Source organism: Phoxinus phoxinus, assembly GCF_949152265.1.
Source record: "Phoxinus phoxinus genome assembly, chromosome: 2".
Taxonomy (NCBI): Eukaryota; Metazoa; Chordata; class Actinopteri; order Cypriniformes; family Leuciscidae; genus Phoxinus; species Phoxinus phoxinus.
In genome coordinates this window covers 51,559,445-51,584,489 of record NC_136877.1, presented here as the reverse complement: position 1 = coordinate 51,584,489, position 25,045 = coordinate 51,559,445, and the positions used below count along the sequence as shown (strand labels likewise).

Below are 25,045 nucleotides of genomic sequence, written 5' to 3'. Positions count from 1 at the left end.
GGTATATACTGTATAAAGTATCCTAAGAGGTACTTTATACATTTGCGGCGCAGCTCAGTAACCGCCTCAGGGGCCCCACCCCCTGGTCGAGATCCTCTCCTATTACCTCAACATCAGTGAGACTAGCCCGCTGATGTCGGTGGACACGGGCAGAGTATGGGTTCTTCCATGTCCTCTAGATCTCAGTATGAGATCGGGAAGAAATGAAAGGCTCACCTGAGCTGGTGGTTTTATGACCGGGGGAAAACTGCTCTCATAGTGAGCGATTTCTCCCCCAACGTGCAGCCACGGCAGCTGAGCCTGCCCGCGGAGCATTTCCATAACACCACCAGTTCAGCATACACGGGGCAGGGTGGCTGAGAAGATTCAGGATCTATCCGATTATCACCACCCTCATCAGCCATCTCCTGTTTGTCCGGAAAAGCACTCACTGCTTACTCTTGTCAGCCGCCGCATCGCCTGAGAGGATTATATCTTCCCGAACTTCCCTCAGGAACTGCCTGTGCGCGCTCTTCCTTCCCAGACAGAAAACGCACAGTTGAAAACACTCAGCGCATTTAATAATTACCTGATTTTCAAAAGCGGTTACAGACAAAACAGTCCCTGAAGACGAAAAGATGATTTGTCATTTTGCAAGGCGCCCTTATATACTTCCAGGTCGCATGTTAATCATTCACGTAATGATTCACGGGCTGTCGCCGGTCAATGTGATTGCCGTGATTTGATTGTGATTTCAGACACCTGTCACGCCTGAGGCGTTCCCCAAAGCGTCGATGACGTATTGTTGAGTTCCCTTCGAAAGGGAACTTCAGACCAAGTCTGCAAAACTACAAGCACATTATACGCTTTACACTCAGTTTGCAGTCGTAATGCAATCGCAAAACAAACTTTTCGCAAAATGTTCTACAGTATTTTATCTGCTTGTATTTTTGCTGTGACTTTCTGTATCCTGTTTTGTGATGATCAGAGTTTATATGTTTCATTTTTGTTTATTGCCACCATTGTTGAGATTGATATGCTGATTTTTTGTATGTGTGTGTGACTTTACAGTTTTTTACAATCGCTATGACAGTTTTTTCAATACATTTAACAATTTTCCTAAACTCTTAACACACCAACACACCTAAAACACACAATTGGCAAAACGGTTAATTTCATGCTCAAAATCACACATTGTAAACTAAACTCCAAAACTAATTTTCAAAATACAATAATACATTAACACAATACACTATATCTAACAAAACACTGCAAACATGTTTCAAAATCAAATAATTATTCAAAACACTAACACATGTTTTCTTCCAACATGAACATTTAGTCAATCATAACACAATGACAAAAAAAAACAGTAACATCAGCTGAAATTACAGAAACTGCATTATGTGTCAGGTCGGCCCTTATACAATAGACAGTATATTGTATTGAATATACATTTTTTTATCTACATTTTTGTTTTGTTGAGTTTAGTAAATGCATGCATTTTCTTTTGCTGCAGAAATTCAATACAAAAAAATACAGTAATGACCATCTCAGAGTAGCTTTATGTACAGTTTATGAAAAAAAAGACAGAGACTGCAGTAAAGACTTTATTTGCAAAAGAACATTACTGCAAGATATACCTCTCCCTTGTCCTTGCCCCACTCCTCTCCCTTGTCCTGGTACTCGTCTTCCTCTCCCCGTGCAGGCATTTCTTTCTTTCTTTCTTTCTTTCTTTCTTTCTTTCTTTCTTTCTTTCTTTCTTTCTTTCTTTCTTTCTTTCTTTATTTGTGTTGATATTGTTCCTCTTTCACACAAGATCAGCCCAAAGAATCCTCTTTTACATTATACTGTAACATATGGTCATGCGGTTGAAATAAACTCAACACCTGAGTGTAATTCTCTGGATATCAGCTGTAATTTATATATTTGCAAAACTTCCATAAGCTGTTTCTCAGTAGCAATGGAATAAAATACAGGGAATATATTTGTGTTTCAATTCACAATATGAACAGCTGTTCACTTTGACTTTAGCTTATATAAGTTATGTTTAGAACATGATGTTATCTGTTCTGACATACAGTGTGAAAGCATTTGTGAATTTGGCAGTAAAATTACATTGTTTTGGTATTGGTTGAGCTTGTGTGTAAAAGAAATTCAAGCATCTTAAATTTGTGTTAACTGTATGCATTTTGTGTCAAAGCAACAAGAAATGTGTTAATTGTATAGCCTACAAAGACGGATGTTGTGCTAACTGTGTTAAGAGTTTAGGAAACTTGTTAAATGTATTGAAAAAACTGTCATAGCGATTGTAAAAAACTGTAAAGGATGCTGTTGGTCAAATTAGTGTGAGCACAACGCATTTAAAAATCCATCATACTAACTGAGTGTTGTAGGAACTCTTGCTTTAGTTTCACAGTGGTGGTCAAGTCAAATTTAAGTCTGTTAATAATGTAACACTTTTGATAAGGGATTAAACACAGAGATCAGGGAATTAAGAGAACACTATCATCTCTTCCTCTTCACTAGTTACAGGATAAACATGAATGAACATCTGAAGGTGTTGAAAGATTAGAACAATTTACTGAAAACTATCTGGTGTAATCGCTCAGTGTTACAACCGCGGAAATAAAAAGCTTGTGAACAATGTCACGCATTACATACAGCCGTGTGGATTACTTTTATAATGAACGATGCATCATCTTCATTTTTGGGTGAACTATCTATTTAAGATGTGTTTTACTCTAACATTTAGGGTTATATTCTCATCTATAAACTTTTTTAATGTTATACATAGTATTTAAAATAGTATTTCCATTTTGCACATTTCGCTGCTTAAAAAAATAAAATAATAATAATTTGGTTTATATGGTTCCATACTTGTTACAGAACTTACAATTTATTGCAAATTCAAAAAAAAAAAAATCTATCATATGTATTACAATTAAATGATTCCAGGTTCATAGTTTTACTTCTTCATATAAGGTTCATTATCATAAGTTTTAACTCACAGGGTTTTCTTCCATCATGTTTCCAGCTCACAGAAGACCGTCACAACTCCTCAGTTATCTGCTGAACACACAGTTATTCATTACAAATAAACACTCACTCAGAATTAAACTTTTTTTTAATATTAGTTTTTAAACAATTGTATATATTATATAATAGTGTGTGTGTGTGTGTGTGTGTGTGTGTGTGTGTGTGTGTGTGTGTGTGTGTGTAAAAAGAGATGTGTTATAAAACAACGCTGAGTGTGTTCGTGGGATTTTGACGTGTAGATTTTTTAAATGTTACTGGATAGAACAACACTTGTTGGAGGGCAGTTTGTGCTTAGGAAAAAAATAGATAGTTTAAATGGTATCCTATAAAAGCTCTAAAATAATTAATACAATAAGTTCAAATAAATATATAAAATATGAATTTTTAAAACCTTAAAGATTAAAGGGTGTTTTTTGGCAGCCAATCACTTCATGTCTCTTGTCTTTTTCAAATGCTGCATTCTCTGCATCTTTCACTTGTTATTACCGGTAATAACCAGATTTACTGTATTTCTGTCAGAGATATTCAGAAGCTCTTATTTATTTCAAATAAACTCTTTATTAAACGTCAATGGACTACATAAAAACAAGTTAACAATTCGTTTCTGTGTTTCACTGTTCATCCAAACACCACCTCAGGTGTAAAAACACAGCAAGTAACTGGCAAAAATACACTACAATCACGTGTCCTGTAACACAAAACACTACAATCACGTGTCCTGTAACACAAAACACTGTGACTGAATATTGATTGCGATTTTTTTTTTTTTTTTCGGGTTTCAAAGACATTTTATTCAGTGTATATTTATATTTCCATTAATTTCTTGAAAAGTGATGAAAAAAGGCAAACAAAAATAATCACATAGTTTCACATGGCCATATAAAGAGTAGGCTAGTGATGGGCATTTCGGCTCTTTTTCGTGAGCCGGCTCATTTGACTCACAAACGACTGTTTAAAAAATTTATGTTTTAACTTGTTGAAAGTCCATCGCACAACAGTGCAAAGTGAATATTCACATTTTTTATTGTCCATAACAACCCGAAAAATTGCCTACTTGCCTTGCACATCTAATTAAAGCTACAGTATGAAAGATTTTAAGACACAAGAGGGCGCTGTTTCCAACAATAACAAAGGCGAAGCTTGATGACGCTATGAAGGAGAGTGGAACGATGGGAGATGTCGTTTTCAACATCCAGAGACGTATGGAATTAATCAATCATGATCACGGATGAGGTAATTTATTAGTTTTTGTATTACCTGTACGTCTGAACGCACAATTTTATGTCATGATAATGAATTAACTACAAGGAACGCGAAATGTTATGCTATATTATCCTGTTACAGCTATTTGTCAAATGATTTGTTAGGTTAATGCTGCGTAGTTTTAGGATGTTTATAGTTAATGAAGTGTTGTTTTACGTGTTCAAACCAATCGTAGTAAAATTTAATTTGAACGTACATTTGCAAGTAAAGGCTTAATATTTTTTAACAACAGATTTAAGTTTTAAAATATAACTAATCGAAACAAAATAACCCAGGCAGTCTCATCTACGAGACGTTTAGGCCTCCTCCAATAATGACAGCTGGGCTCGTGCAGGTTTGCTAAGTGGCAAACTTTTTTTCATTTGATTGATTTAACCGCCACCCGCCCAAATCTCTAGTGTGTGTGTGTGTGTGTGTGTGTGTGTGTGTGTGTGTGTGTGAGTTGGCTCGGCCCTCCCTCATGCAGTATAATTGGTTGACATCGCGTTTATGATTGACAGGAACAGAATGTGAGGCTGATCAGACAGTCGAAACGAATGTGTGTGCGCCTTCAGGCCTACTAATAATGTTTTTGTTTTTCTTTGAATTAGTCAATTGTTTTAAATAAAATCAAAATCATTTATTATTTAATTATTACATAATGATTTAATATCTATAGGCTATATTTTTTTTTAAATAGAGTCAGCTCTTCAGATATACGAGCCAGCTCCCGACGTTCACCTACAAGAGCCGGCTCACTAAATCAAACATCTGTGGAAAAGGGGTCAGTATATCTGGGTCACTTACAAATTGTAATGTTAACAATATCCGAAATCAAACAAGTTTCAAACCAAATCAAACTCTGGGCTTTCTAATGATAAGTAGGCTATGTTCCAAAGAGTTGTTGAACACTCGACTCATGTTCATCTATTTATAAAAGCCTGAGCGCCAGAGATTTGGATTCAGCAATAAACAGGACGACAGCTGTCGCGCGCCATATTAAATTACATCAAAACAACATATGTTCTTTGAATGTCATGATAAAAATGGCATCGTGTGTGACTGTTTTTAGAAAGTATAGGCTAACACAAAACAGGCACAAGCAAAAACATAATAGGCTAATATTGTCAAGTTTCTCTACAAAGGGCTCATTTTGAGTAAAAATGAATAGGCTAATGTAGACTCTAGTCACAGCATAATCACGAGCTCACGCTTATTTCTGTTCCAAGCAAAGTCTAATAGGTAGGCCTATATCATATCATGGTAAATGGTAAATGGTAAATGGACTGCATTTATATAGCGCTTTCACAGACCCAATGGCCACCAAAGCGCTTTACAATATTGCCTCACATTCACCCATTCACTCACTCATTCATACACCGACAGCGGTGTCAGCCATGCAAGGCGATCCAGCTCGTCGGGAGCAGGTGGGGTTAGGTGTCTTGCTCAAGGACACCTCGACACTTGGTCAAGTGGAACCGGGGATTGAACCACCAACCTTCCGGTTTGTAGACAATCTACATGAACCACTGAGCCACTGTCGCCCTATGTATTTCCAACTATATCAAGTTTACATGGTTTCGCTTTGGTCTGGTTTTGGGTTCGTCATTACTTAATCCTCGTAAATTCAATCTCAAATACAAGTTATTGTAGCCAGGACTTAAAGTGAAAAAAAATCCTGAGCCTGAACATTCTGTGGCTCAACCAGGACTTTTACCAAACCTGTTTTTTCTATTAACCAATTCTATGAGCAACAGCACAGTCATATTTTCAATGCATTAACGACTATTGTGCGAAAATAATTGAAACTTTTGCAGTACTCTGCTTACTGTGTCAAGAAAATAACATAACATGAATGTTTGTGCCAATATTTATTGAATTGTTAGCTTTGAAACATGTTAATGACAAAGTGCATTCACCATTGGTTTCTTTGTAATGTGCAAACAGCATTAAGTGCACTCAACATTGCTCACTCTGAAATGTGCAAACATTCTTAGGCGCTTTTAACAAAACAGAAAACTTTGCCAACTTAAATAGACATTTGTATTAGTTAGAGAACATAAAAAACACAAATGTGCATCAAACCAATAAATGCATAGATGTTAGAAAACTACTGTAGCGTAATACTGTACTGTATTACAATCTTAGTGCAACTCAAAAGGCTATTTATCATTCTAAATCTAATCTTTCTTCTGTTTTTTTGGCGTTTCTGGGCTAAAGTAGCCTAAACTATATTAACAAATTGCACTAGACCAACCTGTTGATCGAAGGTCTTCTAGTCTTCTGTATCCTCCAGCAGCATGCAATGCAGTACATATAAGATCCAAGGGGCGGAGTTGGATTTACTCCCACTGCATTCTGATTGGTCGACAGGTTCCTAGTGTTTCTCACAGGTTCGCGTTTAAAATCTGTTAAGAGAGAACGGTGTCGTCTTAGCGGCCCCTAATTTAATAACAAATGATCGTTGCGACCGAAGCGAATCAATCAAAACTAACTTTAGCGGGAAAATAATTTGATTAAAGAACCGCTATAAAGCCAAAACCATCTCCATTTCCTTAAATTATAAGTTTATCTCTGTAAAGCTGCTTTGAAACAAATCTACACTGTTAAAAGCGCTATATAAAAGAAGACGATTTGATTTTTGACGGAAAAACAAACTTGCTGAAAACAAATCTTATTTAATAAAGTTTAAAAAGTTACAAACCTTGTAGTTTGTACATTGTGTGAATGTGATTTTTTTTTTTTTTCATTTGGAAAAAGCGTTTAATTATAATCCAAAACAAAAAGATTGATTAACAATTCTTACATTTCATCTTCCATGAAAAGCATGTGGTTCCTTTTTACATGCAAGAATAAATACATCTTAAAAATAAATGTATTCATTGATTGGCTGATCTTTTACCCCTCTCAGTAGTCCACATGCACTTTGATTTAAAATACTTAAGTATATTAATAAGTAGGTGTCACAGGTCGGGGCAGGCCAAGCCAGACTGCACCCACCCCTGAAACCCGGGAACCACCTCGAGGAACATGTCAAGGACCAGACAGACAAGGAAATAAAAGAATAACAGTTTTCTTTATTTAGTTAAAAACAGTAAATTGGAAAAGTCCAAATTAAAATCTTCTTTCTTGCCACCAGAGGAAATTCGGTAGTCTTCTGGACCTTGGAGGGGAGAACAATCGTGGCGGGCCTGCGGCTCGTTGAAGGGGGATCAGGGGGGAACACTTTGAGCGAAACGCTCTGCTTTGGCTGTGCACTGGATCAATACAGCAAGGTTTAACTGTTCAACAGTATATGAAACATTCAGCTGAAATACCTTCTTTCTTTCTGAACAGGGCAGAGGCTTTCCAATAGGGGCGTGTGGAGACCACCAGGCGGGGAGGACACTTTAAGCGAAACACTCCACTTTGGCTGTGCACTGTAACAAAGCACCAGGGTTTATCTGTTCAACAGTACATGAAACATTCCACATTGACGGAGCCGGGTCCTCTCGAAGTAGTAAGTTGGGCGCTTGTTGTATCAGAAGCCCTTCCTTAGAGACAGCGGGTGAAAGACTGTAGGGGGAGAGTTACTACTATTACTACTATAGAGAGGTACTACTACAGACTACTATTACTTCTCCACACAACAACTTCACTCCATAACACAAACCGTGTGAATCGTCACTTCAGGCACTGCATCTCCACTCGCACACCGTGCATTCGGGCCAGCACTCACCCACCGGTCTTTCTCCCACCAGATCAAATCTCGTCTTTTGCAAGGGCTCAACTTCTCTCCGGGGAAAGCAGAAGACGGGTGCGGCTATTGTCACATTCGGCAAAGGGGAGGACAGAAGTTGGAGACAGATCAATAATTCACTCGGTGTACTAGTTCACTCGTGCCACACACTTTCCAAACTCTCAACACCACTTCAGTGTTAGTGCATATAAACAACGGATCCAGTACTCATCACTTTGCGTCCTTCCCACTGCTGACGATATTCCTTGGGTTTTCGCTGACAAATCCTTCGATCTTCGCCCGCTCCACAGCCCAGCCTCAATAAAAAGAACGACCCGTCGACAAACACAGTATCTCACGGGAGGAGAACCACACTCACAGTCTGCTTCCTCTCTGTTTTAAAGCCCCATCAATATATGTGTCCCTCTCACAGCGCTCCCTGTAATTACTCCACACCTGCTGTCAATCGGGCAATTAGCCTTGCTGCCATGGCAACAGATTTGCAGTGCATCAAGACGGATGTTCACTGGAAATCTCTAACTAACACTGCATTCACAAGGAACTTAGTCCCGTTCTGATTTTTGTCACACCGTGACATACCCCCCTGCCAAACCGTTCTAGTCCCTAGAACGGGATCCGGACACCCAGTCTCCATACCTGGCTGGGGGTTGCCCCCGGTTCTCCCGTTGGGATCGACTTGGCGGGGAGTTAGGTTCCTCTGGCCTTGGCCCTATACCCAGCCTCCGAGGGACCACAGCCCATCCCACCAAGGGAGGCATCCACGCTGGTTCAGTCGGAGGTCTCTCTACAGCTGGTTTGGGGTAATTTGGACAAGGGCGCATCAGGTTTCGGTGGAGCACCCGCTCTGGACCTTCTCTCCTTTCGGGACGGATGGCATACACAGGCTGATCGAGATGCGGCTGTCGTTGGACCACATACGGTTGGGGCTCCCACCGATCACTGAGTTTGCCCATTCCTTGTCGCCGGTTATCTCGCACCAGAACTCTTTCGCCAGGCAGTAGCGGTGCACTTCGAGCCGTACGGTCATACAACCTTTTGTTCTTGGCTGCGGCTTGATTCATTCGGTCCGAGACCCGTTCATAGGCCAGTTGAAGGCGTTGATGGTGTCTGGCCACCCACTCCATTACGCCGCCTCCCTCTTCAGCTGCCGCAGTCCCCAGCAGTAGGTCAACTGGTAGTCTCACATGCCTTCCGAACATCAGGTAGGTCGGTGCATAACCGGTCGTGCTGTGAATGCTGTTATACGCCTGGACCATCGCCGGGAGGTTTGTAGGCCCAATGCCCCTGTTAGTCGTCTTCCAAGGTCCCCAAGAGACCGAGCAGCGTCTGGTTAAACCTCTCGCACCCTCCGTTCCCTTGAGGATGATAGGGTGTCGTATGGGTCTTCTTACATCCATACAGTTGGCACAACTCATGCACTACCCTGGATTAAAAATTTGGCCCTTGATCAGAGTGGAACACTTCGGGACACCAGAAGGGCTGGATGACATACATCCACAGGGCATTAGCGGTGGTAATGGCGGTTTGGTCCAGAGTTGGGATGGCCCAGGCATATTTAGTGAACAGGTCAGTGATCACTAGGAGGTTTTGAATGCGATCGACCGGCCGACCCAGCGTCAGATAATCCATGGCGATGATATGCATCGATGCTTTGGCTCGAATTGGGACCAATGGAGCTCGTGTCTCTTTCCTGGCTTTAAACAAGGTGCAGCGCGGGCAGCCCTGCAGGTAAGCCCTCGTGGTCCCCCCATCCCAGGCCAGTAGAAGTGGCGTCGCAAGAGTGCCGTCGTCCTCTCCTGCCCTTGATGACCAAGCTTGGTGTGATAAGCCTCCAGCAGAGTGTGACACCTTCCCTCGGGGACCACCACTTGACAGACCGGGTCACCCGAGTGTGAGTCCTGGAGGGACCGACAGATCACCCCCTCCTTCTGGCCCAGCAGGCCTTTCACGATTCGGGTTTGAGCCCGGCGTCCCGCACCCTCCGGCCACTTGCCCTGTTCCAACGAGACCCGGACCAGTGACAGGTCCTCATCCTCGCCCTGCAACATCCTCCAGCGCTGTGGGTCCCATCCCCAACTTGCGGGCGGCTCCTCCGATGGTGGTCCCGGTGCCTCCACAATGCCCACCATCATTACCTCGTCGCGGTCTACCTCAAGCATGGGTCTCGGATCCTCCGGCCCTCCTTCGGGCCACCTAGACAGCACGTCAGCGTTGGTATGTTCCCTTCCTGGCCGGTACTGAAGCTGATACTCAAAGTTGGCCAATTGCTCCACCCACCTCTGTTCCACCGCCCCCAGCTTGGCGGTTTGCAGGTGTACCAGTGGATTGTTGTCAGTCACCACGGTTACCTTTGCTCCCCATAGGTAGTCTTTGAACTTCTCGCTGAGCGCCCACTTCATGGCCAGTAACTCGAGCTTGAAGGAGCTGTAGTTGGCATCGTTCCTCTCCGCGGGATGCAGACTCCGACTAGTATAGGCAATAACTCTCTCTTCCTCCTATTGTTTCTGAGCTAAAACAGCCCCCAAGCCCAGATGGCTGGCGTCAGTGTAAAGAATGAAGGGCTGTGTGAAGTCGGCGTATGCCAGAATGGGTGCTTGTAACAACTCCTGCTTGAGCCTCTGGAAGGTGGTCTCGCATGCCGGATCCCACTGAATCGCTGGGGACCCTCAGCCCCTGGCGTGTCCCGTTCCATCCAGCAGCTGGTTCATGGGTTTGGCGATCTTAGAGAAATCTTTAATGAATCGCCTGTAGTACCCTACAAAGCCGAGGAAGGATCGAACCTGGCGCACAGTCTTTGGGGCAGTCCACCCCTGCACAGCAGACACCTTCTCTGGGTCCACAGCGATTCCTGCAGCGCTCACGATATGGCCCAGGAACTTTACCTCCTTCCGGAACAGTTGGCATTTATCCGGTTGGAGCTTCAGCCCATATTTCTCGAGAGAGCGGAACACCTGCTCAAGGTGCTGAAGGTGAGACTCAAAGTCGGCGGAATAGATAATCACGTCATCCAGGTACACAAGAGTGGTATCCATCAGCTGGCCCCCTAGACAGCGCTGCATTAGTCGTTGGAACGTGGCAGGGGCGTTGCAGAGGCCGAACGGCATCCGGTCCCACTCATATAACCCAAAGGGAGTCGTGAAGGTCGTCTTCTCCCGGTCCCGCTCGTCCACCTGTACCTGCCAGTATCCGCTCGCCAAGTCTAGTGAGGAATACCAGGCCGCCCGTGTGAGACTTGTAAAGGAATCCTCAACTCGAGGCAATGGAAAAGCATCCCGCTTCGTCACTCGGTTCAACCTCCGATAATCCACACAGAATCTCCATGCGCCTGTCTTCTTCCTCACCAGAACAATCGGGGCCGCCCAAGGGGTGCTGCTCTCGCGGATGATCCCTCTATCCAGCATCCCTCGCAGAAGAGCACGAACCTCAGAGTATAATGTCGGGGGTACCGGTCGGTAGCGCTCTCTACTAGGCGTGGCTTCTCCAGTGGGAATTTGATGTTTAACGATGTTAGTACACCGGTAGTCCTCGTCATGGGTGGAGAACAACTGTGGCCATTTTGATAGAAAAGCCTTGAGCCGTCTTGTCTGATCCTCCTCCAGCCCTTCTCCCCGTAGGGACTCACCTCCGAGGTGGGCCAGCAGTCCTTCTCCAGCCTCTCTTCTGTGCATCCCCGTCTGCGCCAACGCAACCTCCACTACGGTCGGGCCTACTTGGCTGAACTTGACTCCTCCTGGCTCTTGCACTTGCTGGGGTTTCACCGAGGTAATTCGGGCTAGACACTGATGACGATGCAGTTGGATCGAGAAAGGGTTCGTGTTCCGGACTCTCACCCGGACTCTGCCTTCTTGGGCGGATGCTAGTCCTCTGGCCACCTCCACCTTAGGACCATCGTTGTGCGGTTCCACCAGCACCCACTCTTCCGGGTGGTAAAGTCTAGGGGGCACCCTGACCATCGCCTCGCTTCGAGCCGGAATGGACAAAGCATAGCGGCAAGCCACTCTTCCAGTGCTCTCCCGGTCCCCCTGCTGTTCAGTCAGGCAAACTCGGCGACAGTCAGCTCTAATGCGATCCCATTCTCTGCCCTCAGGTGTCGCAGTTGCTCGGGCCGGCCTGCTCTGGAACAGCCCCTCCCAGCATTCGGAAATGACATTCATGCCCAGCAGGGCGCGATGAGACCCCAGGCATGCGTCGCGAACCACCACCACTCCCTTCTGGGGTACAACCATGCCATGAATTTCTAGGTCTGTCACCACGAATCCCACGTACGGGATGTCGAGACCATTGGCCCCTCGCAGAGTTAACCAGGGGGCTACGGTCGTCGGCCGGCCCTGGGTGCCGAATAGTTCCTGGACTAGGCTCTCTGCGAACAGAGTGACTTGCGACCCCATGTCCAACAGACACTGCACCTTCTGGCCATTGACTTGAACCATGATGACCGGACAACGGCCCACCAGGCGTTCCTTAGACAGTTTGGAAGACAAGGGGTCTGAAAAGGGGGTCCCGACCACTTGACCCACAGTGGCCGGAGACTCTAAAAAAAACCCTGCGAAGCGCGTCGAGGGGCACTAACGAATGTAATGTCCGGCTTCTCCACAACCGTTGCAGATAGGACGCCCCTGTTCGTCCCACTGGAATCGGGGACCCATGGATTGGGTGAAATGACGTTCTGGTTTGGGCCAGCTTTGTCACACCAGCTTTTTCCAAGCAAACCTAAATACAAACGCATGTTCATTTGTTCAAACGCATGTTCATTTGTTCAAACGCATGTTAATTTGTTCAAACGCATGTTCATTTGTTGTCATGAATACAATGTTCAACTCAACTCCTTAGTTTAATGGATGACTGGATGTAGGGTAAAACTGAAAAAAGAATATGATACAATAAACATATGAATTTAAGTATACAAGTAGTTTATATGGGGCACCTTGTGTCAAAATATGATTTATGACCCTGATTTATGGTTTTATGACATATGTTTATGACCGGAAATGTCCATATTTGGGGGTTTTATGACCACCAGGTGGGTGACCTTTGACCATGTGTGTTTCCGGAATGTTTATGGTTGTTTGTTTATGATAGTGATCTGCTTGTGCGACTGATAGGAATGTTTTCATGGAATATTTGGAATACCGATGTCTGTCTGATGGTCTCTCAGCGGGGTATAAATAGTCGATCGCATTTCTGCAAAACAGATAAGCGTGGTGAAACACATCGACATGGCTTGTTTAGACTTACCTAAAACCCCAGAGAGCGAAATGGATGAAGAGATGGCGGCAAGTATGATGATGGCTCCACGAAAGGGTCACGGGGATATTAGTTTGACAAAGTTCCTCCACGAAAATTCGACCAGTGAGAGAGGGGAATTTTTGATGAGTAGTAAGCGGGTATTTGGCTACATATTTAGTAAAAAGTTTCGAGCCGTCATGCTCTACACTACCGACGGCACCGACGAATTTATACCCGGGGAAGACCCCTGTCTGGTATTTCCTGATAAAGACTGGACGTTATTTTACACCCGCGTCTGGAAAGATTTGAAAGATGTTGGAAACGACCCATTGTACGTCGCCGAGTGGGATGGGGATTCTTCGAATGTTCGGTACCGTGTGGTCGGGGATCATACTAAAAAGAAAGACGATGAATGTGTTTACATATTCAGTTGCAAAGATAAGACAAAGCTTTGTCAGCGTTCAGGAACGGTTCTACAAAATGAGCATCATAATCTGTATGCTATGCAATTTTTGTTCAAATGGAGCGACATGTCTATGCTGAGTATACTTTTTTCATCGATAAACAAAATGTTCAAGTGGTGTGACATGCATGATGGATACAATCAAATTAAAGTGCAGCTGTTCCATCCTGAGAGATGTCCGCGCAGCGGGATGTACCAGTCACCGGCCCCGCCCATTTACTACAGCCATTATAAAACGAGGTAAGTCTGATCCCTCCTCATAGCTCCTCTTTATAAGCCATGTCTCAAGACACAGTTTCAGAGTACGGTCATAGTTGCGGTGACTCTTTCAACTATGGTATTGCCGATCCTGATGATAATGCTATTGATAATATTCTAACAGACGAATCCGTGAAGTCCGATAATAAAGCATGGCTGGATAAATTCTGCACGGGGCTTGGACATCGTAACCTGACTTTCCTGACTGATCTGTGTGGCGGAAGTGATTCTGCTGCTAAACCCGGCTTCGACGCAACAGACGGATGTTTCAGCGACATTGGATTCAAAATTGTAAAAGCCACGGTAGTGCTACTGTTGCAACATCTCATCGACGACAAACTGAAGGAGGAGTGTGAGGGCTGCGCAACGGATCATCCGAGTCAAATGCAACATATCTGTCTGTATGAACCACCAACATACTTCTTCGATACTCACTTTGACGAACTGACATGCAAACTATTTAAACCCAATCTCCGACTCATCATAGCATTTGTCCAAAACCGACGTGGTCTAAAATCCCACCCTCAGATGATTCAAGGAACCGTCGGGTCTATTCTGCATGAATTAAAAGACGAACCATTCATTTCCACAAAACTACAAGAAATCAGGGACAAACTTCTGGACAAAACCTGCAAGGAGTACGTCTACGACGTAGTCGACCTCTGGGAAGGTTTCTCAATTGTAAATGGAGAGTGATCAAAACCCCACCAGCATGGCTGCTGCATTTAGCCGAAAGAGTTTCATGGAATACATGTTTAAAGGACATTACAGAAGACAGTTGATTTTATTGCTGCGTAAAATCCAGCACCATAGCGAATCAGATGATGAATGTGATGATGATGATGATGTTGACACCAAGCGTGTAAGAAATCTCAGGAAGCAGATGAATATGTTAAGAGGCTTACCTAAATCATGGTCTGATTTAACAGACATGTGTGTCAATGGTATTGCACCCCCATGTGTACTGATAAACGATGCTCTGACTATGATGATTGAATGTTCTGATGAGTTTGCAATCCCTGACGTGCTCTGTATGTGTACGTATGTATCAGATGTATGCCGACTATTGGATTTAAAACGAAAAGACAATGATGAGGACGACAGTGATCGAATTATCATAATGTTTGTCAATCGCATCCTAGATCGTAACATGATGGCATGCCGAAACTTCCTTTTCTGGTTAGACAATCATTGATGTTATTATTATTAGCTTTTACTAACCCCTAATACCATTATATACATTTTTATTATCATTTACACAGTATGTACTAACATTATTTCATATTATTATTATTGTTACTTCGAGTATGTAGTCATTATGTATCCATTTTTTACTATATGTATCATTAGTTGTGTTGTATTGTGTTGTTTTTTAATAAAAGGTTGAACCCCTTCGATCGTATGAGTTATTCTTTTACAGAGGTTGAAACGGTAACATGTCGGAGCTTATGAAAAAAACTTATTATACACCATCCAACCCTGGTTCTTTAGGTGGTAAAAAACGTTTAAAAGATGCAATCTTAAAGGATAGTGGAGTACGACTAAGTGATAAAGAGGTTTCAGATTGGCTGGCCGGGGAGGACGCCTATACATTACATAGAACAGCACCTATAAAATATAAGCGTAATAGAGTTGTGGTGTATGCGATAGATGCCCAGTTCCAAGCGGATCTTGTTGACGTCAGCCTATTCCAAGGAAAATGATAATAATAAATATTTGCTGACATGCGTTGATGTATTTAGTAAGTACGCATGGGTACGGGTGCTGAAGAATAAGACTGGTATCGAGGTTACTAAGGCGTTTGTGTCTATACTCGAAGAGGGTCGTGTTCCACAGAAATTGCAGACGGATCAGGGGAAGGAGTTTTTTAACAAACATTTTCAAGATGTAATGAAAACGCACAAAATTAATCATTTCGCTACCGCTACTGATTTGAAAGCGAGCGTCCCGTATGTGGCGATTTTTAACGGCTACAAATTCCCGGAGATACATAGACGCTTTACAAGATATTATGCAGGGCTACAACTCCAGCTATCACAGGAGTATTAGAATGAGGCCTGTGGACGTTGACAAAGTAAATGAGGCTCAGGTGTTTCAAAACTTGTACGGCGATATAAAGAAGACTGTAAATCACAAATTTAATTTCAACGTCGGAGATGTTGTCAGGATCTCCAAAGTGAGAGGACCGTTCGCCAAAGGTTATGAACAGAACTACACAGATGAATTTTTCACCGTATCATCATGTATTCCGCGTCAACCGCCCGTCTACAGATTGTCGGATTATGACGGAGAAGCTATTGACAGTGTTTTTTATGAAAAAGAGCTACAAAAAATAATTGTAAGTAAAAACAAATATTTTAAGGTGGAAAAGATTTTAGGTCAGAAAAAACAAGGGAAATCTACACTTGTTTTAGTGAAATGGCTTGGATGGCCCGCTAAATTCAATAGTTATATAGATAAAAAAGCACTGCTGGACTTAAAAAAAACATAAAACATATGAACTCTTACCGGATGAGATCATACAAGTGAAGGATTACCATGGACGACCACGGTTTCTATGTCACGTTGCCGTGCAATGCATCTATGTCAGTTTATCCTGAAAATCGCATATCCAGCTATACAACCAGGTTGGCAAAAGCTATTGAATTGAAAGGACAATGGGAGGTTGGACTAACCGAAATCGAATATCCTAGAAGTTGGTATAACTTTAATGATGAAGATGGTTATTTCGTCCTACACACTGCCCCAGGACCGGTGAATAACGCACCCCCTGAAGACACTGGACCTTTTAAAAAAGACTTATCAGGGTTTACGGTATCGAGGAAATTACAAATAAGTGGCGGGTACTACACAAACATTCGTGCGATCATCCGAATGATAAATCAACTTCTCGCACCCTCGGCCGTATTGAATCACGATGAATTAAAAAACAAAGTGTTTCTGGTCGTGAGACCCAACATTTCAGTCAGCTTCCAGGGGAGACTCGCAACTATTTTAGGAATGATACCGGGGGAGGCTCTCGGACGTTCGAACTATCATAACGAAGGTGATTTTACTACGAGCATCATCACGTACGCTCCTCATCAATCCGATATCAACGGCGGGTTCTACACATTGTATGTTTACACCGACATCATCCAATATCAACCAGTCGGGGATTCGTATGTACCCCTCTTGAGATGCGTACATATAACGGGTGAAAACAATGATGCCATCAGTGTTAGATATGACAATCCACATTACGCATCGATCAACAAGGAGCACATCACCAGCATTACCATAGAGTTGAAGGACGACCAAAATCGCGAAATACCGTTTTCTTACGGGAAAGTCATAGTGAAACTACACTTTAAGCCATCGCGACATTCTATTCTTTAAAATGAGTTATTATTATAACCCCCGTGAAACGAATGCTGCTGAATATGTTAACTATTACCAAAATCAGGCCGGCGGAGGTCTACCAGGATATTCGGGGGGAGGGGTTATGTATGGCGCGGGGCTAGGAGGGCTTTTCAGAGGTCTGTTTAGGATGGCCATACCTCTGTTAAAAAGAGGATTTAGCATCGCGAAACCCCACCTTAAAAATCTGCTGCTAAAAATATAGTATCCGACGTCGTCTCAAACGCATTGTCGAGATCGTATAGCGATAATGATAAACCTCAAGGCGGGTCTGGCCTGATGGTTATGGCCCGTAAGAGAATGTCTAAACCGCCGGGAGTAAGGAGGCGTGGTCGTCGGATAAAGAAGAAAACAAAGCGTGGACCAAAGAGACGTTCAGTCATACGTAGAAGACGTAAGAAGTCTGTGAGTCGAAAAGCATCGGTTAAGAGATCCATAAAATCCATATTCTAACATGGCGTTACTGCATCGCATGTCGGGTGAATGTATTAAGTCTGAGTTAGACTTATTTACGGTACCACTGACACAAACGGTTATTGAGAAAAACGGCTATTTAGAAGTTCCCCCTTTATCAGCTATTTCGGACTCTGGCCCTTTGGAGTTTTTCATAGCAGGGAACGGTGAAGATTATGTGGATCTAAATAATACGATGCTATATCTACAACTTAAAATCACGAGACCTAACGGCGCTGACATTGCAGACCCTTCAAGGGTTGCTCTGATAAACTACCCCGCGGCCACTATATTTTCCCAAGTTGATGTGAGCCTCGGCGATCGGCTGATATCCCAGAGTTCGAGCACATATCCGTACCGATGCATCATAGAGAGTCTGATCAACTACAGTAAAGATGCATTGGAATCACTTTTCTCCGCCGGTCTGTTCTACAAAGACACAGCGGGTCATATGGACGTGAATGACCCTGTCGGCCGTAACGCGGGACTGACGAAGCGATTGCTCTACACAAACGGGAGTAAGGTGGTGGAGTTGTTGGCACCTATTCACAGCGATATTTTCTTTCAAGAAAAATTAATGTTAAACGGTGTTGACATCAAAATACGTATGATTCGAGGTAAAGACAAATTCTGTCTGATGAGATGTGATGACGTGGCTTACAAATTAAATATTGTGTCAGCATCCTTATATGTCAAGAAAGTATCTGTATCACCCCCCGTGAGACTGGGGCATGCCCAGGCGTTGCTATCGACTACCGCCAAGTACCCCATAGATCGGGTATGTCTTAAAAATTTCTCCATACCAGCCAGGGCTCGTGTTTCAAATCAAGAAAATCTGTTTTTAGGAACGTTACCAAAATCTATCGTCCTGGCCATGGTCGATAACGACGCTTTCACAGGGGCCTAAAAAAAAAACCCATTTGCGTTCAAACATTACGATTTGGAGTTCCTAGCGGTCTACGTTGACGGACAACAATTCCCTGCCAAGCCTCTACAGCCGAATTTTGAAGCGGGGTTGGCTGTTCGCGAATTTTATCAGCTTGCAATGACGACCGGAAGACATCTTAAAAACAATAACTTTCTAACAACCAACGATGTCGACGTATTATATTCCGACAGACGTGTCCAGGATTTTTCATCAGATACTTGCGGGCAACACTGTGTGTTTTTTCTATATCATTTAGTCAAGGGACGTGACTATCATGACGTGTTGAAACTGTATAGTCATGACTATATTCGAAATGATAAAATGGTCTCGCTCTTTGTGCAGAGATTAAGCCCGTATGGATGTAATGAAAAAATGTTGTCATTGTGTACAAACGTGTAATACTGCTTTGAATCATGATTGAGTGATCAATCTACATTGTATTTATCTGAAACCAATAAAAATTCTTAAAATCCATGATTTTTCAGTCTTTTATTTCAGTTCAATCAAACGTCACACATACACATCGTATCATCTTTTCAAATATTACATACATTGGGAATATATGTGCATGTTAAAATTCTAACCATTGTTTTCGATCGATAGTCGGGGATTTAAACACGCCATCTGAGGGCGGAGATGAATATCTTCGTACTTTTTTAGCAGGTCGAATATGGGGTGGTGTCGTTGCTTCAGGTTTACTCTTTAGAGAATGAATCATTCGTCTAACATGATGATTCGGTACTGTAGAAAAAGGGATGTTTAATTCGGCAAAAGCGTGTAGAAACTCTGACCATCCCGGAGGTCTTCGATCGTCTCGAACCTTTTGTGGGGCAGTGACACTTTTTAGCAAATCAACCATGTGCGACTCCTGCACTGTGTTACCCCTGAACACAAACTCCCCAGACTCGGTCCAAGAGCTTATTCCTTTAGCTTTAGACATTTTGTCTAGTATGTATCTACTGTTTTTCACGCTTCGCGATGGCACATTCTTCAGAACTTCACCCACGACATCTTCCACAACTCCAACATCCTTGACATTACTGGCTACATTATCGTCTTTATGGCCGTGGTCAGGATAGGGTAACGCCAACGTTAACATGCTGTTCTCCCGATCGCCTTGTTTAACAATCGTTAAAAACCTAGTCAGGATATTTGTGTAGCGCTTGACTTTTTCGTGTTGATCCAAATCGTTCCTGAGTAAAATATTTCTTATGGATGTATCCAGATCATTCTCTACAACCTGTTGAATATTCTCACGACCATTTCCAGATTTCAACTTGTCCAGTTGATGTTGTGGTACTAAATACATTTTCTCGGCATGCTCCATCATCACCCCCGTCTAGCCGCTATTAAGCTTGAAATAAACGGTACTGCGACACTTAGGAGCGGTAGAAGAAAACCCCCTCTCTGGTTGAAGATGCGTTTCTTGGCCAATATACCAAATTTTTTATTGGCTACAAATTTAATTTCGGCCTTTCTCTTTTTCAGTTTTCGGTACTGATGATGACTGATCGGAATCGTACCATAGAGGATGTTAAGCGCCACTTCACACAGCGTTAAAATTAATTCGTCGGACGCAGATTGTAAAATAAGACGCCGACGTTTAGGCGGAGCTTTATGTAGCCGTTTTAACACTGGGATTTTTAAACAGAATCAAGTAATTGGTGTTTAAGCTGATGGTGCGGCTGGATTTACCCTGAACAAATAAATTTTGCACGATATAAATAGCACTGAGATTGCGATGATGGATGTACTGCGTAAAGACCCGTTCAATCTCTCTGTTTCCGCTAGCTTGACGCATCATGTCGTCCACAATCAGCAGATTAACTTTGTTGACGGGTAGTAAATCATCATCATTCAGACTCTGGGGTATTCCTTCCACAAATTTAATATCATACTTTGAGCAATTCATCATACAGAGGTTGCCAACAATCATACAGAAAAACAATGTTTTCAATTTTTTTAGAAATCAAACTCAAACCATTTTCCAACAAAAGTTTTACAAAATAAGACTTTCCAGAATTGGAGGGTCCGCTTAATACACAACTAAATGGATGCTGAAGCCTGAAATCAAAATCAGAAGCATCCCGGGGCCCTCTATGTAGCATCGGATCAGTAGCCATAAGGGAGAGTGGTGAAATCGGGCAAAAGTCTGCGTTTATTATACACCACCTTAAACCTTTTAAGAACTGATTTGTTGTGCAATGTGAGCGTCTTTTTATTCCTTACAATGTTTTCAGTGTGTGCCATGATGCATTGCGTGTCATCGTTCGCCGTCACATAGCTGTCAACCAGACCAATCAGAGTGTCTAAGCGTATAGCTTGGGAATTTTTAGCATTCAATGTTATACCCTTTGCCTTCATGCATACTTTGCCTTTAGCAGTACGATAGCCGTAAGATTTAGGACCGCTAGAGCAAAACTCTGTGATATGATCCCCATCGTCTATTTCATTCGTCAACTCCCCCAAATGATCCCCCAGCGCGGGGTCCCAGTCACCCTCCCTAGACACAAAAATGACACTATCGGTATCGGAGTAAAGCAATCTGTTGCCAAGCTTGTCCATCAGGTCGTACAACTCCATCCGAGCATGAGCAGTAGTAAACGCCCCGACAAATACGTTAATATTGCTAGTCCTACGAACACTCCCTTTGGGATCACGATACTGGATAAGAGCCACATCGTCTGAGACAAATGTAAAGCATGACAATGTGTCGGTTTTACCAAAAACAATTCTGGTGAATTCTTCAGGTTCGTTCACCATAATGGTTATTGGTAGATCCTCCCTCATCGAGAACCGCCCCCAAAGGCTATTCAGCAACAATTTGTTAATGGCCCTCTGAGCGGCCCATTAACAAATAATGGCCCTCAATCTTTTCGGGGTCGAGATGTATCCCCTCTTTTTCAAAATACTCACGAATGTATGCTTTTTTGTCGTCGTCCGTGACGACATTCGATGGGTACCCCGACGCTTGCTGTTTTAAACGTAAAAACGTCTTCACGTAGTCGCAAAACAACGTATTTGACTGCTGTGGAAAATGCCACACTTCATCTATCCGGGCCACAACATAACCCTTCTCAATGGCTTTTAAAAGCTCGATACTAACCCAGCTCCCTGAGAGGGCCCTCTCTTCGTCCGTGTGGTTACAGACCGTTAACTGGTTTTGGTCGTGAGCACAGGTGCGACATAACGGAAACATTAGTGTAGTAGAACTGGGTGTAGTAATTTACGCGGAGGATAGACGGTCGCCTTGATAAGTCCATAATGATTTTCAATTGGTTCGAAATCTTTGAAAATTATTTGGGGGTGTTCGATCGGATAACTTTTCCTGGCCTGGCAGAATGGGTATAAGCTGGTAAAATCAACGTAACTTATTTTCTCACCAACTGCCGCTTTGTCAAGTCAAGTCAAGTCATCTTTATTTATATAGCGCTTTTTACAATACAGATTGTATCAAAGCAGCTTCACAGTGATAACATGAAAATAATACAAAAAATAATTTCATCATCATCCACCTTTAAGGCAGATCTATAATATTGTTGAATATTAAATGTCCCCAACTAAGCAAGCCAGAAGGTAAGGCAACAGCGGCAAGGAACCAAAACTCCATCAGGTGACAGAAAGGAGAAAAAAACCTTGGGAGAACCCAGGCTCAGTCGGGGGCCAGTTCTCCTCTGGCAAATGAGTGAACAGTGTATGAAGTTCAGAATGAATAAGAGTATTTGTCCAGTTCCGGTTGGTTGAAGTTGGAGTGGAGAGGAGGAGAGACTGGTTGACACTTCAGGTCAGCGGCGTCGTCGTCGTGTCCTGGCGCTGGTCCTTCATCAGATCTGGATACGGCCTGGTTCCGGTGGACAGCGGTAAACCTCGGGATAGACAGAGAGACTAATATCAGCGTAGACGCCATCCTTCTTATGATGTACCAAGTACATCAGGATTACGGGAAGTGTTCCCGGTCCCGGCTGTTCTAAACTATGCAGCCTAATTATATAAGTCTATAATGTGTTATGTGTATGCTAGGCCGAAGAGATGTGTTTTTAGTCTAGATTTGAACTGACAGAGTGTGTCTGCTTCCCGGACAATGTGTGATAGAGTTTATAAGCGTTAGTACGACCCCCAAACAGGGCTTCTCTTGGTTTCAGTCGCTCGGGCTTTGAATAAGTGCTCATAAATTCTATCACAGAGGGGTCGGTCTTTTTCATACTGGTCCATTCACATTCCCAAAGAACCTCAATCTGTAAACCGTACGCATTCTGTAGAATTTCAACCTTATCATCAAACTGGCGCCTGAGAACGCCGTAGGGAACACCCGATAATGGATGTGTCTCATAGGAGGCATACCGACAATCATGTCCATGATGCACGCAGCCATTCAATTCTAACGCGTACCGTTTGCCCTCGTTTTCATAGTACCCATCTAAAAAGTAGCGGCCAATCGACACTTCGTCGTGGTTGACAGCGTGGTAAATGTCAATGTTTCGAGTCTTTTTCACATACTCGAGCCATTCGATAGAGACGTTTGAGTAGGTATTACTCTGTTGGACATATGCATTATTATGGGTCAGCGCCAAAGTAGCTCTGTCCAGATAATGCGCTTTGAACACACCCATGCAACAGCTAGCGAGCGTTGTGAATCCAAAAGGATCAAGTTCGGTACATTTTATGAATGCCTCACGGTATTTCATGCACGCTTCACGTAATAATACGACGTCATTTACCCCGTACTCGTACAACTCTTTCCTGAAGTTAAACTCTTTACCGATAGTTGTACTGTACCACGAATCAAACTTTAATTGATCTTTATCGGTCATGTTACCACGATTGTAGTACTTTTTGTCAGGGTAGGGGCCGATATACGCTGCGTTTTCTACCCTGTTGAAAAGGTGGGGAAAGTACCCTTTTTCAATCGTGGTCAAGTTTAACGCAGCTGGCATCTTAGAAAGAGCCATCGGGATAAACGCGTAACTGTCTATATACCGTTGTGCAAATACGTCGTCGTACATGAAGATTAATTTACACCCTTGCATTATGAGGTCGACCTTTAGCCCCGCTTTACAAAAATACTCGAGAATGAGAAAAGAGTCAAATTTTGAAGCGTAATGGGCTATGAAACAGTAGCCTTTGTATCGGGGTTGCCTGAAACGTGTGATTAGCATCGCTATGCAGTCGGTACCTTCCGCTGTAAATTTTTCGCCTTCAAAGGTGATTGCGCATACAAAGTTTGCGACGTGGCGGCCATTTTCGTAACGGGTTTCAAAATCGTAGAAAATGTATTTTTCGTTAAGATCCTTAGGCGGTTCAGGGATTATAAAACACTTGTGTAACCCCATATCCGGTAGATCTTCGCCGCAATGTACGCATCGTGGTGGAGCACATTTGTGTTGATCTCTTGTGCCATACCCTATGACGTCGTATCGTCTGTTACATAGCTTGTAATATTTAACAATATCGCAAGATGCAAGATGTTTTTTTATGCATTGTGTAGCTCGATTTACAGAAACGCAAACAATTGGGGCAATGCACTGTTCTTTTAGGAACTTTGTAACAATCCTTATCACGACATACATTACAGACGTGCGCACAATGATGATGGCGTTGATCGTAATAGCCGACATAGCAGAATTCGCATACATAGCTGGTTCCTATGAAGGAGGTAAGATTGGTTATCATGTAGTAATGGTTATCATGCAAATAGAGACATATCGTTTTTGGATGTGGATCATTACGATTTTTGTACGTTTCTAGTACACCACCGATCGTTCTGTAAAAAACAACGATTTTAATACCGAGTAGTTGTTCAAACGTTTCTAAGTCGCCGAGGCCTATCTCGCGGTCGATTGAGAAGCCGGCACTGTTGTTGATGGCTGTTGCCCGTCTTTCTAGCATGTTCTCGGGTAAATGAGGGTCAAGAAAATGTGCCAGGCAAATAGATAAGCATAATTTATTTGAAATATTACCGGGGCAAAATAAACTCATCTTTTTTTTTTGACCACCTGATCGAGTGCCAAATCCGTAAGTTTACGACGGCCACCTCCACGCCTGTTCATAGCGACATTGGCTTCGATCTCGATAGATTCATCCGACAATATCTGGACATCGCTCTGTAAGATTTTCTCAATTTGTTCGAGAAGCGTATTAACGTCATAATTATTTCCGTCCGTTAAAACAACGCTGACGGGGTATTTTAGACTGGGGGCTGTCATGGTCAAATTGATGACACTAGAACCACCTGCAATCTCTCTAGAAAGCAATACAATTTCGCTAAGCGCATCGTGTAAGAAAATGTTATACGCCGCCAAATCTGTAGAGTTAATATCCT

General features: G+C 43.0%; 1 protein-coding gene across 5 annotated transcripts in view; it reads right to left on the bottom strand.

The window, feature by feature from the left end:
• Positions 1-22,496, bottom strand: part of LOC306993103 (serine/threonine-protein kinase Nek1) — a 61,048-nt gene extending 38,552 nt beyond the window's left edge. For 3 of the 5 annotated variants that reach the window (XM_079602595.1, XM_079602597.1, XM_079602594.1), the window contains exons 1-3: positions 22,362-22,496; positions 6,518-6,668; positions 2,991-3,048 (exon numbers count right to left, since the gene is read on the bottom strand). In XM_079602595.1, coding sequence (XP_079458721.1) covers positions 2,991-3,008 — 18 coding nt within the window. In that variant the 5' untranslated portion in view covers positions 3,009-3,048; positions 6,518-6,668; positions 22,362-22,496. Of the gene's footprint in view, positions 1-2,990; positions 3,052-6,517; positions 6,669-22,361 lie in introns of those variants that run through there. The other 2 variants (XM_079602598.1, XM_079602596.1) reach the window with 2 other exon arrangements.
• Between the last annotated feature and the right edge of the window lie 2,549 nt (positions 22,497-25,045).